At 44.5% G+C, this 19,118-nt stretch overlaps 1 protein-coding gene across 8 annotated transcripts in view; it reads left to right on the top strand.

Moving 5' to 3' along the window:
- The window catches only part of ASRGL1 (asparaginase and isoaspartyl peptidase 1), a 32,834-nt gene extending 15,376 nt beyond the window's left edge, over positions 1 to 17,458 (top strand). The window contains exons 3-8 of one of the 8 annotated variants that reach the window (XR_012423145.1): positions 624 to 766; positions 1,586 to 1,743; positions 13,220 to 13,338; positions 13,651 to 13,838; positions 15,571 to 15,703; positions 16,146 to 17,458. Coding sequence is in view for 5 of the 8 variants with exons in the window: in XM_015434101.3 (XP_015289587.1) it covers positions 624 to 766; positions 1,586 to 1,743; positions 13,220 to 13,338; positions 15,593 to 15,703; positions 16,146 to 16,351 (737 nt within the window). In the remaining 3 variants the exon portion in view is untranslated. Of the gene's footprint in view, positions 1 to 623; positions 767 to 1,585; positions 1,744 to 6,102; positions 6,681 to 7,626; positions 8,101 to 13,219; positions 13,339 to 13,650; positions 15,704 to 16,145 lie in introns of those variants that run through there. The other 7 variants (XR_012423143.1, XR_012423144.1, XM_015434101.3 and 4 more) reach the window with 7 other exon arrangements.
- The last annotated feature ends 1,660 nt before the right edge of the window (positions 17,459 to 19,118 follow it).

The following is a 19,118-nucleotide window of genomic DNA, read 5'->3' as shown; positions in this document are numbered from 1 at the left end:
TAGGATTACAGGCACGCACCACCACGCCTGGCTAGTTTTTATATTTTTAGTAGAGACAGGGTTTCACCATGTTGGCCAAGCTGGTTTCAAACTCCTGACCTCAAATAATCCACCTACCTCCTTCTCCCAGAGTGCTGGGATTACAGGCGTGAGTCACCACATCCAGCCTCTAAGTCAAGATTTCTCTCTCTCTTTTTTTTTTTTTTTTTAGACAAAGTCTTGCTCTATTGCTCTATTGGAGTGCAGTGCCGTGATCTCGGCTCACTGCAACCTCCACCTCCCAAGTTCAAGCCATTCTCCTGCCTCAGCCTCCCGAATAGCTGTGACTACAGGTGCGGGCCACCATGCCCAGCTAATTTTTTGGATTTTCAGTAGAGACGGGGTTTCACGTGTTAGCCAGGATGGTCTCAATCTCCTGACCTCGTGATCTACCCACCTCGGCCTCCCAAAGTGTTGAGATTACAGGCATGAGCCACGGTGCCCAGCCAAGATTTCTCTCTTAAAAAATAAAATGTTCCTCTGGCAATGGAATAGAGGATGGATTAAAGGGGGCAAAGCAGAGGAAAATCTGGAGCCATTTCTAAATTCTTAATTCTTGCTTTTCAACTTCTTTTTGGTTTTAGGTTGTGGGTCTGTCTTGAACACAGATGGTGAGGTTGAAATGGATGCTAGTATCATGGATGGGAAAGACCTGTCAGTAGGAGCAGTGTCCGCAGTCCGGTGTATAGCAAATCCCATTAAACTTGCTCGGCTTGTCATGGAAAAGGTATATGTGACTAAAGCAGCCTTTTCTTATGAATTGTTATCACTATACTTCAGTGATAAGGGCTCCAACTGTGTGGAAATACTTGAGATCACTGTTCTCCTAAAACATATATACAAAACAGAAGCAGTGTATTTGAGTTTCTCACTCAGCCAAGATTGTTGACTAAGAATCACTTGACCAGTGAGTGATTACTTTATCTTCCTGTATTGTCTTCATACCACATACAAACTGACCAGACCAGCTATTTAATAGCATGTGTTAAAGATGGATTGAGGGCCGGGCGCGGTGGCTCACGCCTGTAATCCCAGCACTTTGGGAGGCCGAGGCGGGCGGATCACAAGGTCAGGAGATCGAGACCACGGTGAAACCCTGTCTCTACTAAAAATACAAAAAATTAGCCGGGCGCGGTGGCGGGCGCCTGTAGTCCCAGCTACTCAGGAGGCTGAGGCAGGAGAATGGCGTAAACCCAGGAGGCGGAGCTTGCAGTGAGCCGAGATCGCGCCACTGCACTCCAGCCTGGGCGACAGAGCAAGACTCCGTCTCAAAAAAAAAAAAAAAAAAGATGGATTGAGTTCTCTAAATTTAACGTAATATGTAAATCGCATCTCTAGTAATGTTCCATCAATTGGGGTCTTTTCTTTTTTAATGCAAAAACTCAGTCAGGCTTTTTTCAGCATACAGAAAAGCAAACCACTGGAATTTGTATTTTGGATCCTTTGCACGCAGAGAGAAGTAATTATTTCAACACAGTTGGAACAGTTAAAAAGATTTAAAATTTTCAAAAAAAACAATCATTTTCTCTTTTCTTTCTGGCCTCAGACACCTCATTGCTTTCTCACTGACCAAGGTGCAGCACAGTTTGCAGCAGCTATGGGGGTTCCAGAGATTCCTGGAGAAAAACTGGTAACAGAGAAAAACAAAAAGCGCCTGGAAAAAGAGAAGCACGAAAAAGGTGCTCAGAAAACAGATTGTGAAAAGTAAGTTATCAGGGGAACCCACCCCCAATAATTCAACGTAGTTTCTTTTCTATTTGCCTAAGTGTCGGCCGGTCTGAGAAATAAAGGGAAAGAGTACAAAAGAGAGAAATTTTAAAGCTGGGTGTCTGGGGGAGACATCACATGTCAGCAGGTTCCGTGATGCCCCCTGAGCCATAAAACCAGCGAGTTTTTATTAGCAATTTTCAAAGGGGAGGGAGTGTACAAATAGGGTGTGGGTCACAGAGATCATATGCTTCAAGGGCAACAAAAGATCACAAGGCAGAAGGTCAGAGCAAGATCACAAGGTCAGGGCAAAACTAGAATTACTGATGAACTTCCGTGTCCTGCTGTGCACGCATTGTCATTGATAAACATCTTAACAGGGTTCAAGAGCAGAGAACTGGTCTGGCTAGAATTCACCAGGCTGGAATTTCCTGATCTTAGCAAGCCTGGGGGCGCTGCAGGAGGCCAGGGCATGTTTCATCTCTTATCTGCAACTGCATAAGGCAGACACCCCCAGAGCGGCCATTTTAGAGCCCCCCCCCCCGGAATGCATTCTTTTCCCAGGGCTGTTAATTATTAATATTCCTTACTGGGGAAAGAATTCAGCGATATTTATCTTACCCGTTTTCAGTAATAAGAGAAATATGGCTCTGTCCTGTCCGGCCCACAGGCAGCCAGACTTTAAGGTTATCTCCCTTGTGCCCTGAAAATCGCTGTTATCCTGTTCTTAAGGTGCCCAGATTTCATATTGTTCAAACACACATGCTCTACAAACAATTTGTGCAGTTAACGCAGTCGTCACAGGGTCCTGAGGCAACATACATCCTCAGTTTACGAAGATGACGGGATTAAGAGATTAAAGACAGGCATAGGAAATTATAAGAGTACTGACTGAGGAAGTGATAAATGTCCATGAAATCTTCACAATTGATGTTCTTCTGCCATGGCTTCAGCTGATCCCTCTGTTCGGGGTCCCTGACTTCCCACAACAGTCAGTCTTACCTGTGGCTCACATTATTTGGGAGTTATTAAAATATGAAAGTTTGGCAAATACCTGGTTATCTACAATTCATTTGTTTTGTTATGTTTTTTGTTTGTTTGAGACTGAGTCTCCCTCTGTTGCCCAGACTGGAGTACAGTGACCTGATCTTGGCTCCCTGCAACCTCTGCCTCCCAGGCTCAAGCGATTCTCCTACCTCAGCCTCCTGAGTAGCTGGGACTACAGGTGCACACCACCACACCCGGCTAATTTTTTTTTTTTTTTTTTTTTTTTTTTTTGGTAGAGATGGGGTTTCGCCATGTTGGCCAAGCTGGTCTCAAACTCCTGACCTCAGGTGATCCGCCTGCCTTGGCCTCCTGAAGTGCTGGAATTACAGGCATAAGCCACCGCGCCCAGCCTCTGACATGATTTAGTAGAAGAATTTCATGTATTAATGTATCAGTTATCTGGATTCTTCTTGATCAGTTTATCTTAAATAGACTAAACAGGTTATCTGTGATCTAGTGTACCTTATAAACATAAGTACTCTTACATAGTTTAGAGAAATCAGCACAACTCTTAGAAATTCAAATTAGTCATGTTCTGAATTACAGTTTTCTGTTACAGATTTTTAAATCCCAAATAAAAGACCACTTATTTAAAGCAAAATTTGAAAGTAAAATGTGAATATGGCCTGGGAGTTTATAATGGAATTTAATCTATTGACTCTGCGTACTTTTTAGAGTAATAATATTTAACCAGAGGTATACCTTGTATCACCTAGGAGCTTTTTCAAAATATACATGTTTAGGCCACCTCGCCAGAAGAATCAGGTTTAAATAGATCTGAGGTGGAAAGGCCAGACAGGTATGTTATAAAAAGCGTTCCCAGGTCATTCTGATGTGTTCCTCAGGTTCAGACTCTGTTTTAAAAGATTGGCGTTGGCCGGGCGCGGTGGCTCACACCTGTAATCTCAGCACTTTGGGAGGCCGAGGCAGGCGGATTGCCTGAGCTCAGGACTTCAAGACCAGCCTAGGCAACATGGTGAAACCCCGTCTGTACTAAAGATACAAAAAAGTAGCCAGCCTCGGTGGCACATGCCTATAATCCCAGCTACTCGGGAGGCTGAGGCAGGAGAATCGCTTGAACCCGGGAGGCGGAGGTTGCAGTGAGCGGAGATCCCGCCATTGCACTCCAGCCGGGGTGACAAGGCGAGACTCCGTCTCAGAAAAAAAAAAAAAAGATCGACCTTACGTTGGCAGCTGTTGACGACCTGACTGAGTGTGCTTTTGTGTCTGTGGGCTAGAGTCATAGGAGTGGGGTTGCCTTATTCATGATTTACGTTCATTTTGAAAGATGTCACCACATTGCTTTCCAGAAATTCAGTAACACCTCTCCAGCAGCCCCTGCTGCTTTTCCACGTAAGCAAGAGGGGCTCCTGCCGTGGGCCCCGCACTTTAAGGACCTTCATATCATAAACACACAAAACAATTGACTTATTCCAGAACACATAGGACCCCTTTGTCACTCAACATTGACACAGCTTGACCCATAACCCTAATCATTGCTCTTGTGACTAACACCATTCAGCCACCAAGGAAATCTCCACATCCCTTGCTCTGTGTCTTGGAAGCAAAAGGCACCTGAGTTCAAGGTTTGTGGGTAGTGCCACTGTTGACCTCAGAAATGGACATTGCTTTGGAGTGTGGGGAAGATTCAAACAGCAGAAGGACTTAGGTAAGAGAAAAAGACTAATTAATTAACTGGTGAAATAGATTCTTGCCTCACAAAGTATTATTTCCCTGTAGTGCCAGGTATCCATTTTCTTGCCTCTCTACGTGTTGGAATGTGTGGTTCTGAAGATTTTCACAGGGAGGGTTCTGTGGTGTAATGGTTAGCACTCTGGACTCTGAAGATTTTCATGAGTTCGTATAGTGTCTGCAGAAGTTGCACATGGGGACTGTTACTTTTCAGTTTGTGTATGGGTAGGTCTAGAACAGCACCGTCCAATAGAAATACTGTGAGAGCCACAAATGTAATTTAACATTTTCTAGTGGCCACATCCACAGTGGCTCACGCTTGTAATCCCAGCACTTTGGGAGGCCAAGGAGGGTGGATCACATCTGAGGTCAGGAGTTCAAGACCAGCCTGACCAATAGGGTGACCCATGTCTCTACTTAAAATACAAAAATTAGCTGGGTGTGGTGGCGGGAACCTGTAATCCCAACTACTCAGAAGACTGAGGCAGGAGAATCGCTTGAACCCAGGAGGCAGAGGTTGCAGTGAGCTGAGATCACGCCATTGCATTTCAGCCTGGGCAACAAGAGCGAAACTTTGTCTCAAAAAGAAAAAAAGTGAAATTAATAATATATTTTATTTAACCAAATGTATCAAAAATATCATTTCAACATGTAATGAATATAAGAAATTATGAAATGTCTTGCTCTTTTTTTATACTAAATCTTCAAAGTTTGATGTGTTTTACACTTACAGTACGTCTCACTGAGAACAGCCACATTTAGCTAGCAGCCACTCAGTAGCCACATGTAGATGTAGCTTCTGTAAGTGCACAGCACAGGTCTAGACAGAACCTGTGTGAGAAAAACTGATAACAGAGAAAAACAAAAAGCACCTGTAGTTGCTAATTCTCCATGTTAGCAACTACATGGACGTTAACTATTAGAATTATGAATGGTTTTATTTTGATGAAAATATTTAAAAGATGTAGTTAATTTAAAAAAATATAGTGTTAAAATTTTTAGCTTTTATGTATTGTATTTACTAATTATAATTCATGTTTTAATGTTAATAAAAATTTTGTATATTTTATAATTACTTTTATAACTTTTTGGAAATTATATCTGCAAATTACTGGGTTTTTTCTTTTTTCTTTTTTCTTTTTTTTTTTTTTGAGACAGCGTCACACTCTGTTGCCCAGGCTGGAGTGCAGTAGCACGATCTCAGCTCACTGCAACCTCTGCCTCCCAGGTTCTAGCAATTCTGCCTCAGCCTCCTGAATAGCTGGGATTACAAGTGTGCACCACCACACCTGGGTAATTTTTGTATTTTTAGTAGACACAGGGTTTCACCATGTTGGCCAGGCTGGTCTCAACCTCCCACCACCACGCCTGGCTAATTTTTTATATTTTTAGTAGAGACGGGGTTTCACCGTGTTAACTAGGATGGTCTCGATCTCCTGACCTCGTGATCCACCCACCTTGGCCTCCCAAAGTGCTAGGATTACAGGTATGAGCCACTGCGCCCGGCCAACTGTTTTTTTTTTTTTTTTTTTTAGATTAGCTCTTTATTTTTTGATGAAAATACATTCTCATTTTTTATACTTTGGATATAATTACATTTTACTTTTAATCCCTTAGATTATTGAAAATGAGTATAAGTCAAGATTTTGGTAGAATAAGAATGCTAAAGTGGAGCTCACAAAAGAAAAATGAAAAAGGAAGTAAAAATCTTCAAAGAAGCAGGCTGCTTGCATTTTCCAACACTGGAAGCAATAAAAGTAAGCGGTCTTCTTCCAGGGTGACCCACATAAAATTCACTAACCAGACCTTACAAAGGTTTTGTTAAATGAAGATTTACTTGTTAATCAAAACAATGAAAATTAGTAAGAAAATTATTCTCACCAAATCCCAGTTTGAACAAGTCAGATGAAATCCTTTGCAACTTCATCTTCTTTACTAAAGGAAGATTTAATTGCTAATCTCAAAGAATCACACACAAAAAAACACATATCCAGTTACAGGAATTGAGGGAAAGAGGCCAAATAAACAGACAATTGATTTTACCGGAAACAGAACACAATGTAAAATACTGATGTAATATTCTCGAAAGAATAATACAATGTGTCTAATATTTAGCCAAGCCTAATCATTCTTTTCATGACACCATTAGTACAGTGTGTGCAAAAAACAATGGAAATTTTCTAGGTTTAGTAAAAGAGATTTCAAAATTTGGTAAAATGCCAAACATGTCATTAAGACAAAAATAATGAAAGTAATGATCGTTCCCTAGGATGGAGAATTCCAACAGATTATGAGTTTAATAGGGAATAAAGTGAGATGTGAAGTCATATATAAAAATTTTTTTGTCAATAAATTTTTTGGTTTTGTGGGATTTTTTTGTTTGTTTTTTTTGAGACAAGGTCTTATTTTGTCACCCAGGCTCGAGTGCAGTGTTACAGTCAGAGCTCACTGCAGCCTCAATCTCCCAGGCTCAAGTGATCCTCCCATCTCAGCCTCCCAAGTAGGTAGGACTGCAGGCATGCACCATGCCTGGCTAATTTTATTTTTAGTAGAGACGGGGTGGTGCCATGTTGCCCACACTCATCTTAAGCTCCTGAGCTTAAGGGATCCTCCTTCCTGCTTGGCCTTCCAAAGTGCTTTGGTGAGCCACCAAACCTGGCCAAATTTTTTTTTGAGAGAGAATCTTGCTCTGTCACCCAGGCTGAAGTGCAGTGACGTGATCCCGGCTCACTGCAACCTCCACCTCCCGAGTTCAAGAGATTCTTCTACCTCAGCCTCCCGAGTAGCTAGGATTACAGGCACATGCCACCACGCCCAGCTAATTTTTGTATTTTTAGTAGAGACGGGGTTTCACCATATTGACCAGGCTGGTCTCCAACTCCTGACTTCGTGATCCACCCGCCTCAGCCCCCTAAAGTGCTGGGATTACAGGCGTGAGCCACCATGCCTGGCCCAAAATTTTTTAATAAAATAGTTACTCAGTTCAACTAGAGTGTACCATGGTACTCATAGTACCATGAGTGTACCATTACTGCTTGAAGAAAAGTCTGAATCATTCCATGTTTCATTGGCTTTATATCTCCTCCTTAAAGTGTGATTTTTGAATTACGTGAATAATTGAAAGAAAACTTTCCATTTTAGACATTAATTTCAAGGATTGTTGAAGGCAAGCCTGTGATAATGGAGCAAATGTGGTTGGTAAATGAGAGATGTACAAGCAAGAAGCTTGGCTAAGAATCCAGAAGCAAACTATGTGACGCATACAGCCCATCGTTTGAAATTTGTTTCTAGGATGCATGACCTCCGCTGTGCCACTAGTGGTGATGCTTGGGAACAATAGAGGGAATACATGCAGTGTTTTCTAGATGTGCCCAAAGATGGAATATCCTGATTAAAGTTACATTTCACCCTATAACAAGTCTCAGGCGCACCATGAGAATACCAACGAAATGCTGTTGAAGTAATTAAATTGAATTTAGATAAGAAGAATTCAGCAAAACCATAAAAAGTCTTCAAAGAGCAAATCGTGGACTTTAGCAAAAAGCAAAATTAATTTTGAACTTGTAGTATTTAGTATAAATCTGATTTCTATTAATAAATTTAACAAAACCATAACCTATATATATATGTATATATTTTTTCTGGGAGTACCTCCTTTCTTATCTGACATACACACACACACACACACACACACATATATATAGCATAGCTACTTCACCTTTAAAGGATTTAAATTTTTTTTAAGTTTATAGAAACAAAACCGAAACTGCATGTGAGATATACAACAAAATCCAAGGAAATTGAAACAAGGGAAGAAAAGTATTTATCTGGCTTGAAGAAAATTCACAGATAATCCCTAAACCAGTTTCCATAGAGACTTTTTTCAATTCATTATAAATCAGAGCGTAGTATCTGAAGAGAGATCTGAACAAAATTGAATAACATTCTCCTGTTTTTTATTTTCTTCAATATGAATATACCAGCATCAAAACTTAAAAGAATTTATGTGCATAGACCTAGATACTGTTTAAAAGATTATAGAAACAACTGTAAGTGATTGTGATTTATATGATCAAGTTAAAAATTTTAATACTCTCTGCAGTCACAATTTATATATAAATCCATACAGTATTTGAGTGTGATAATGTGAAAATCAGGATTCATTTCTAAATCTAAGTACTGCTTTGAGAATTTTGTTGGTAATTCCAGTTGCTGCTGCTTCAGCAGAAGGAAGCTTCTCCAAATTAAAATTAATTAAAAACTTGCTAAAAACTATGTTGACTCAAGAAAGGTTTTCTTTTTTTTTTGCCATTTTGTCAGTAGAATCCATGTTAAGTATAAGAACATCATCAGGCCAGGCTTGGTGGCTCACGCCTGTAATCCCAGCACTTTGGGAGGCCGAGGCGGGTGGATTGCCTGAGCTCGGGAGTTCACAACCAGCCTGAGCAACACGGTGAAACCCCATCTCTACTAAAAAATACAAAAAATTAGCCAGGCCTGGCGGCATGCACCTGTAGTCCCAGCTTCTCGGGAGGCTGAGGCAGGAGAATTGCTAGAACCCAGGAGGCAGAGGTTGCAGTGAGCCGAAATCACACTACTGTACTCCAGCCTGGGTGACAGGGCAAGACTCCATCTCAAAAACAAAAAAAAACCATCATCAGTACTCCCTGGAATGAAGCCAAGAAAAAATATTTTTATGGAATAAATACATAATTTATTAAATGTGTCTGTGTGTGTGTGTGCGCGCATGTGTGTGCGTGCCATTCATCTGCCATCACCAGCCAATTAACAAATGACCCTGGTATGCACAATAATAACTAAGTTAAGTCATCATTGGTAGTTTGTCAACTTTCGGTCATGTGAAAACCACAGCTTTTCAATATTTTTCCAGATAAAATAGTATGGAGGTTCCTAAAGAAATTAAAAATAGAACTGCCTTATAACCCAGCAGTCCCACTTCCGGGCATATACCCAGAGGAAATGACATCACCATCTAGTAAATATATCTGCACTTCCATGTTCATTGCAGCATTATTCAAAATAGCCAGGATATTGAAACAACTACATTGTCCATCAATGAAGACTGGATAAAGTATAATGTATATATACAGTGGAATATAATTCCACAGTAAGAAGAGGAGATCCTGCCATTTACAACATGATACTAAGTGAAATAAGCCAGCACAGAAATATACTACATGATCTCACTTACATATGGAATCTTAAAAAAAAAAAAAAAAAAGAAAAAAAAGAAAAATTGAGGCGGGGAGTGGTGGTGGCTCACTCCTGTAATCTCAGCACTTTGGGAGGCCAAGGCAGGCAGATCACCTGAGGTCAGGAGTTCGAGACCAGCCTATGGTGAAACCCCATATCTACTAAAAATATAAAAATTAGCTGGGCATGTGGCACACGCCTATAATCCCACCTACTCGGGAGGCTGAGGCAGGAGAATAGCTTGAACCTGGGAGGCAGAGGTTGCGGTGAGCTGAGATTGTGCCACCGCACTGCAGCCTGGGCAACAGAGCGAGACTCCGTCTCAAAAATAAATAAATAATAAAATATTTTAATTTTGGGGGGGCAAGTGGATTACTTGAGATCAGGAGTTTGAGACCAGTTTAGGATTACAGTATTATTGGCTGGGCGCGATTGGCTCACACTTGTAATCCCAGCAGTTTGGGAGGCGGAGGCGGGCAGATCACGAGGTCAGGAGATGGAGACCATCCTGGCTAACACGGTGAAACCCCCTCTCTACCAAAAATACAAAAAATTAGCCGGGCGTGGTGGCGGACGCCTGTAGTCCCGGCTACTCGGGAGGCTGAGGCAGAAGAATGGTGTGAACCCGGGAGGCGGAGCTTGCAGTGAGCGGAGATGGCGCCACTGCACTCCAGCCTGGGCGACAGAGTGAGACTCCGTCTCAAAAAAAAAAAGGACTACAGTATCTCCCCCTTACCTGCAGTTTCACTTTCTGTGCTTTCAGTTACCCACACCCAACCGTGGTGTGATGTTTTGAGAAAGAGACCACATTCACATAACTTTTACTACAGTATATCATTATAATTGTATTATTGTTAATCTCTTACTGTGCCTAATTTATCAATTAAACTTTATCATAGGTGTGTACATACAGTATAGGGGAAAACATAGTGTTTGTAGAGGTCAGTGCTAGCTGAGCTTTCGGGCATCCACTGAGGGTCTTGGAACGTATCCCCTGCAAATAAGAGGGGACTACTGTATTACATCTACTGCTGCTGTGAACACCTTGTGTAAGCTTTTTTGGTGAACACCTGTCCACATTTCTGATGGACAGATACACAAGTGTATAATTTGCTGAGTCATGGGATGTGCATATGATCAGTTCCAGTAGACATTGTGAAATGGTTTTCCAAAGATGTTGGTACAGTCAACACTAACAGCAGTATTGAATGAGAGTTCCGGTTCCTGCACATCCTTGCCAGGTTTGATGTGCCTCTTCATTTTAGCCGTTCTACTGGAGGGCGGGTGGAGTGGAAAGTGATTTTTTTTTTTTTCTTCTGAGATGGAGTCTCACTCTGTCACCCAGGCTGGAATTCTATGGCACAATCTCAGCTCACTGCAACCTCCACCTCCTGGGTTCAAGCAATTCTCCTGCCTTAGCTTCCCGAATAGCTGGGATTAGAGGCACGCGCCACCACACTCAGCCAATTTTTTTTTTTTTTTTTTTTTAATAGTAGAGATGGAGTTTCACCATGTTGGCCAGGCTGGTCTCAAACTCCTGACCTCAGATGATCTGCCTACCTCGGGCTCCCAAAGTGCTGGGATTACAGGCATGAGCCCCCGCACCTGGCCAAGAATGATTATTTTTAAGATTGAACTGAGATTGTGTCACTTCTTAACTCAAACTGCCCAGTGTCCTCCCATTTAGCTCAGAATAAAAGCCTTTGCAATGGCCTAAAGGTAGGATGATTATATTCTTTAATGTTTAAACTGGAACTTAATTTTGAGAGTAAAAGTGGCGCTATTAATAATACAGCCATGACAGCAGGCATAAATTTGAACTGGCCTCGGTAACTGGTGTGTGTGGTCACCCCACTTGTCAGAGATGTTGTGATCTGGCCTTGGCTGTCCCTCCGATCATTCTCCTACCACGCTCTCCCTCATTTTATCTCTCCAACCATGCTTGCCTCCTTCAAATTCCACACACGTGACAGGCATGTTTGTGCGTCAGGAACACTCGTCCCCAGTAGCTGGCATGGCATGATTGCCCCCCTGTCCTGTAGAGACACCCTGTATAAAACAGCACCTCCCCACCATCACTCTTCCCTGGTGCTGCTTTGTTTTTTGTTTGGGTTTTTTGTTTTGTTGTTTTGTTTTTGTCACCTGACATATTACTGCCCTGTTACTACCACCGTCTACCCCAAACGCAGGCTCCATGGGAGAAGGACTTTGTTTCGCTTACCACTGTGTCCCAGCACTTAAAACAGTGCCTCAAATACAGTTCATTATAGAATCTTGCTGGTGGGTACGGGGTGTTCGTGTACAATTTCTTCAACTTCGTTACAGTCACGCGTCGCATGACAGGACGAGAAATGCATCCTGAGAAGTGCATAGCCGGGCAATTTCATGGCTGTGCAAACACCATAGGGTGCACTCACACAAACCCAGATGGTGGAGACTAGTACACATCTGGGCTGTGTGGTCCAGCCTGTTGCTCCCAGGCTACAAACCTGTGCAGCGTGTGACTGTCCTGAATACGGTAGGCAGTTGTCTCACAATGGTATTTATGTATCTAAACATAGAAAAGGTACAGTAAAAATAGAGTATTATAATCTCATGGGACATGCAATCTGTTGATCAAAACATCATAGGTGACACATGACTGTATTCGAGAATTCATAATAAAATGTTAGGGGAAAATTAACTGATTTCATCTTTACAACAACCCCGTGCACAGGGTGCATAGGCAGGCAGCATCAGCGACATCCTGGAGGTTGTCAGAAACGCAGGATCGGCCGGACGAGGTGGCCCACGCCTGTAATCCCAGCACTTTGGGAGTCCAAGGCAGATGGATCACCTGAGGTCAGAGGTTCGAGACCAACCTGGCCAACATGGTGAAAACCCCATCTCTACTAAAAATATAAAAATTAGCCGGGTGTGGTGGTGCGCGCCTGTAGTCGCAGCTACTTGGGAGGCTGAGGCAGGAAAATCACTTGAACCCGGGAGGCGGAGGTTGCAGTGAGCCAAGATTGTGCCACTGCACTCCAGCCTGGACGACAGAGTGAGACTTCATCTCACAAAAAAAAAAAAAAAAACTGCAGGATTTTGGGTCCACCTGGTATCTACCAACTCACTTTTTCCTTTCCTTTCTCCTCTTGGTGGCAGCTTCAGAATCTCTGTGGGCCCAAGGATCCAAGGGATTCTTATATGCACTAAAGTTTGAGATGCACTCTTACTTTTATCCCCATTTTATGATGGGGACAGTGAGACACAAATTAAAACTTAAGGTCACAGCTAGAAAACGGTGGTGTTGGGATTGGATGTACTCTTAAAGCTGAGTGGTAGAGGAGTGCCCAGCGATCCTCCTGTAGCTTCCACGTAGAATGAGAAGCAAGCAGGTTCTGTCTAGAATGTTGGAATGGGTGCCCCATCTGCCATTAACATCTAACATGAGACTTTAAGTGGTTTTAAGCTACGCTATTGGTTATGGGGTTCATTCTCATTTTCAACCTGTCGCTTTTTTCCTGTTTATTTTCGGCAGAAACCTGGGAACCGTGGGTGCTGTTGCCTTGGACTTCAAAGGGAATGTAGCCTACGCAACCTCCACAGGGGGTATCGTTAATAAAATGGTCGGCCGAGTTGGGGACACACCGTGTGTAGGTAGGACCAAGGGATGGCTCCTGCCCCTTCTCCTTTTCTCCCACCCTCAGGCTCTCCTCATTCTCTATTCCCTGCCCCTCTCCCTTTCTTGATGCGTTGCCTTTCTGCTCTTGGTGCGGCTCCAGGATGTCTGGGAGTGACAGTGGGGTTGGAAGGGGTTATCCGGGGTGCTGCCTTGAGAGGGTGTTTGTATCTGGCGCCACTGTTTTTCCTAGATTGCATGCGTTTTTGGAACAACCTGGGGAGAGAAGTGGAGACAGGATGCTAACGTTGCCCCCAGTCTACCCTGTAGTGATTCTGTCTTCTCTTTAGCCGCAGTTTCAGGATCTGCAGACTTACTTGAGTAAGGCTTACTCCCAAGACATGGGCAATCTGAGAAATCTGAGACTGCAGTTATTAGATTTGAGCAGCCTGAAAGTGACATACTTCTACAGACACATTACAGATTGAGATGTCGTTTACATTAACGGGGAAGCGCGTCATCTCGTTCCTGGGAGCGGGTGAGAGGCGGGGCCGGGGGGCTGTATGTTTCACTCCGTGCACTTTCACACTTTTCATGCAGGAATCCTCATGAACCCCTGCAGGTGACTGAAGATTTGAGAAGCAGCTAAGTTGTTCCATCTGCCCTAAAGAGCAGCTTATTCTTTCAGAGGAAAATTAGCCTTACCTTCCCTTTTTAATATGTTGCTCTAGTCTTTAGTAATAATCTACACTCTTGACAATTCTTGACGCCCTTTTTCCGTCATGAACTCAGAGACCGTGGAAGCTTCCTTAAAGAGTAGGGGCTTGGCAACTCCTCTACTCCTTGGTGTATCACCCAAGAGATGTGAAGTAGTCTGCCTTTCTTTCTCCTTGGCAAAAATCCCACCAAACTATGCCTGGTCAGTAGTGCAGCTTGCTTCAGCTGGGTTCAGACCAGACCACGGGGCCACTCCAGGTTAGATCCTAGAAATTAATTTTAAATTGAGTTACAGTGGTAAATCTTGACAAGAAATGGCATAAGCTAAATATTCAGAAGTCTTCGTCCAGCCGTGAGCACCAGGTATTCTCTGCCTGGCCTTCTGAGGAGCCTCTCCAAGGAGCCCTGCCGCTGGCCAGGCCCCCGCCTGGACAGTCAGCAAGGACAGTGCTAGGCACATCAGTGGTCACCTCAGGCAATGCACTTGTCCTGAGAAATGCATGTGGCGGGGAGGACACCTTCACATACCCAATGCCTGTGCCAGGATCGCCCTTGGAGACACCTGGCCTTCTGTCGTCCTAGAGTAACTGGAAAGTAAGCAAAGACTTGGCTGCTTCCAAATATTAGGGCACATTGACACCATGGGACCTGGTCAGTTAATTCCCCAGCAGAAGCTTATAAGAAAAAGTAAAGGCGCCTCCTCCCACTGCAGCAGTTCATTTGCTGCCCAATGTCAGCTCCCTCCCGAGCCAGAGCCAGGGATTCTCTGCCTTTGAGAACCTGTGGGGCCTTGTGACAGTCCAGTGCAACATCTCAACTTCTGAGTCCTCGCCCATGTCCAGCATCAGTAAGCAAGGCACATATCAATCATCTATGCTTCTGTATCAACTGCGGGAGGGTAAAGGCAAACCCTTCCAAGGCTAAAGGACTCGCATGCTGGTAGCAGTGTGTGAACAGATACAAGAATGACTTAGAGAAAGCTATAAGGTTCTTTAATCCAAGACCAAAATAGGGAAGAAATCTTACCAAAGTAGCTTTCACTCCAGACCCCCACTTAAGGGGATAGCCCAGAGTAGTTCCCTCAGGTGCAGTTATGCCCACCCTCAACAAATGCAACTGCCACCCATCGGACAGTGTGCATGGCTGTTAGGTTGTGGGTACACGTTTTCCCCAAATCTCTGGAACGTGATGGCCTTGCTAGAGATCCATGTAATGCAGCCATGCTGTTTCCTCCTTCATAGTAGGTGGGGCATGAGGAGGAGACAGGGAGAGGGTGGCTTCATTGAGCAAAAAGGAGTGGCTATGCTTTGGGGCCAAGGAGACGCTGTCCTGCTGTAGCTGCTCTGTGAAAGGTCCGGCCTGCCCCTCTGAGGCTTCCTTTATCCTCCTAAATTCTGGGGCATCTACATGATGCTTTCTAGTCCACCTTTGCATCCGCGGATCATGGCTACTAACCTGACCTTTGTCTGTACTTGAGCACCCTTCGCGATTTAACTTTTATGTAGTGTCTGACTTCTAATATGGATTTGAATTTCTTGACTGTTACTGCTCAGAACAATCACCCTTTTTGAGCAGGAGCTGGAGGTTATGCTGACAATGACATCGGAGCCATCTCAACCACAGGGCATGGGGAAAGCATCCTGAAGGTGAACCTGGCCAGACTCACCCTGTTCCACATAGAACAAGGTACACAGACCACAGGACAAGTAACATAATTTGTGAAGATAAGTACATAGAAGGTATTTGATAAGTAAGCATATGAAGTGTAGGAAACCCTTTCCTGTTGGCTACAATGTTGCTTTCAGGTCCTTAACACCTTGTTTTGACTTTCCGCCTTCCCTTAGGTCTGGAATGGGAGAGCATTGAGTACTGTTACCTTCCCCATCTCAGGAGAAGGGGCCAGTAAAGAGACCCTGAGCCTGGGTGTGGGAGGGAAGACGCCTCCACTTGGGCTAATGCTAGGGCTCTGTCTCAGGGCAAGGAGGTGAGGACCCTCCTTTTAAGCGTTCAGGTGTTCATTTACCAAAAATCCTTGCTAGCTCACTTGGGCATTTCAAATGGCAAATGATTTTCCCATGAGATTCCTTTCAGTAACGTATGTTGTTTCTCAACCCCTCCTTGTTTTCAGGAAAGACGGTAGAAGAGGCTGCGGACCTATCGTTGGGTTATATGAAGTCAAGGGTTAAAGGTTTAGGTGGCCTTATCGTGGTTAGCAAAACAGGAGACTGGGTGGCAAAGTGGACCTCCACCTCCATGCCCTGGGCAGCCGCCAAGGACGGCAAGCTGCACTTCGGAATTGATCCTGACGATACTGCTATCACGGACCTGCCCTAAGCCCCTGGAAGATTGTATTCCAGATGCTAGCTGAGAGGTCAAGTACGGTCTCCTCATGAGACGTAGCCTAATCAATTAGATCTAGAATTGGAAAAATTGTCCCGTCTGTCACTTGTTTTGTTGCCTTAATAAGCATCTGAATGTTTGGTTGAGGGGCGGGTTCTGAAGCGATGAGAGAAATGCCTGTTTTAGGAGGATTGCTCGAGCCTGGGAGGTCAAAGCTGAGGTGAGCCATGGTTACTCCACTGCACTCCAGCCTGGGCAACAGAGTGAGACCCTGTATCCAAAAAAAGGAAAAAAAGCAGCAGCGTGATCCTGACACCACAGATGTGGGAGACCCACAGCATGCAGACACTGTGGGCTGAAAGGTGGGAAGGGAGAGGCCAATGGAGGTGGAGGCGTTTGAAAGTGAGACAGCAGCAGCAGAGGCACTGGTGGGCCAAGTCCAGGTGACCCTCAGAATGTTGCACAAGAGCATCGGGGGAAAGAACCAGAATCCTTTAAGGGAAATGTTCTTCATGTACAAGAGAGTAAAGAGATTTTTCTAAGAAGGTTCAGCTCTTCTCTGACTTACCTGGACATTTCTAGATACTTCCAAAGGACCCTGTGGGAACCCATAGCTCCCTAACCTGAAGATGGGAGGTCGTAATGGAGATGCTGTGGGATTTCTTGAAGTTTCTTGGGTTCACAGAGAAGCCCCCTCACTTGTTGTTCTCCCGCGAGCCACCCTCCACCTGCCAAAGACACTCTGGTCCTCGTATAGTGAGTAGTGGGGCTCACGGCCTCTCCAACAACAGAGAGGAGCTGACTGCTGTAGAGCTGGCCCCATGACTTCCTGAGTCCTCACCCTGTCCAGTGCTTTGAGATTCTTCCCACCTCCCCATCTCCCCAGCTGGATCGGGCGCTGTGCAGTGTGGTCAGCGTGGTGAAGAAAGTCATTTCTTTGGTGGACAATATTCCCCTTTATCTCTCATTACACTGGAAATGTTACTTCTGCTGTATCGTCCGTGCTCAAGGTTTTAGTCTGTCAGGGCTCACCTTCTCGCTGGAAAGAATTTGCTTAACTTGACATTCCATGTGCCGCTAATAAAATCTATTTTGAAAGAATAGGGGTGTGGTTGGGAGTCGCTGTTGACAAAGACCAGAATGTACACGAGCTCTCCCCTTGGTCTCAGTTCCGACAGGTGTACCACAGAGACCTGGAGATGAGGATGGTGTGGGGGGTGATATGTGCCGCCTTGTGGAGTACTCGTGAGTTTTCCAGAAGAACTGAACTTTTTCTGAGTGGGTCAAGGAAGAAGTCAAACCATGATAGGGTTTATGGCTCAGTCTTCCTGCAGTTTGCCAGCATCCATCCCAGACAGAGGTGCACAGTAAAAACCTCAACATGCAACAGCTCCCCGTTTAGAAACAAGAATTTTATTAGGAGGTGCATTAGTTGAGGATTGCCACAACACGATTCCACAGACTAAGTGGCTTAACCAACAGAAATGTATTAATATTTCCTCACCTCTGGAGGCTGAAAGTCCAACATCAAGGTGTCGGCCGCATTGGTTTCTCCCGAGGTCTCTCTCCGTGGCTTGTCTAACAGCTGGCCATCTTCTCGCTGTGTCCTCACGTGGTCTTTCCTCGACATGCACAGCCCTGCCGTCTGTCTCGGCATGTCCTAATCCCCTCTTCCCATGAGGACACCCGTCATGTTAGATTAAGGTCCACCCTAATGACCTCATTTAACCTTCATCACCTCTTTAAAGGCTCTGTCTCCAAATACACTCACATGCTGAGGTGCTGGGCGTCAGGGCTTTCAGCATGTGAATTTGGGAGGGGACAGAATTCAGCCCATAACAGGAGGCAAAACAGAATCATATTGGGGTTTGGAAAGGGGAGACCCTTTGGAGAAGACAACAATTGCAAAGTAGATAGAAAAAAGGAAGGAGGGGCCGGGTGTGGTGGCTCACGCCTGTAATCCCAGCACTTTGGGAGGCTGAGGCGGGTGGATCACGAGGTCGGGAGATTGAGACCATCCTGGCTAACGTGGTGAAACCCTGTCTCTACTAAAAATACAAAAAATTAGCCGGGCGAGGTGGCGGGCGCCTGTAGTCCCAGCTACTCAGGAGGCTGAGGCAGGAGAATGGCTTGAACCCGGGAGGCGGAGTTTGCAGTGAGCGGAGATCGCACCACTGCACTCCAGCCTGGGTGACAGAGTGAGACTGTCTCAAAAAAAAAAAAAAAAAAGGAAAAAAGAAACGAGGAAGCTGGGGTATAGGGAGGCCAGTTGAAAGATCTGGTTTTGAGCTTGTCTCATCAGTTCTCCAGTTCACAAGGAAATTGGCTCTAGTTACTTAAAGACTACCGTAGGCTCAGCAGGTGGCCACTTGGCCTCTTTGGCTGGGCAGCCCAGGTACTAGGGTACGTACGGGGTCGTCAGCCCCTTTGTGCAAAGCCAAAGTGTGTATTTTTGCCCTCAGACCTGAGTTGTACCAAAAGCCACCTCCACCAACCTGGGAGTTCTGTAAGTGGAGACCACGTACAGTTCTTGCTTTTGCCCCACAGCTTGTCCATGGACTGCTCATTGTCAAACAGAGAAATAAGCCTGATAGCATCTGAAAGGGGAAGACAATCTTGTTATCACTTCTGTGCCACAAGAGGGCAGCAAACTGTAAACTATCCATGGCTTCAGCCGCCTAAAGGGAAGGTACTGTTATCTGGATCAGAGCAGTCTACTTAGAAAATTTGGAACCAAAAGAACATTCTTCTTCCTGACCTT

This window comes from Macaca fascicularis, chromosome 14, assembly GCF_037993035.2.
Source record: "Macaca fascicularis isolate 582-1 chromosome 14, T2T-MFA8v1.1".
NCBI classification, from domain to species: domain Eukaryota; kingdom Metazoa; phylum Chordata; class Mammalia; order Primates; family Cercopithecidae; genus Macaca; species Macaca fascicularis.
The sequence above is the reverse complement of the archived record's forward strand: the minus strand, read 5'-3'. Positions and strand labels throughout refer to the sequence as shown.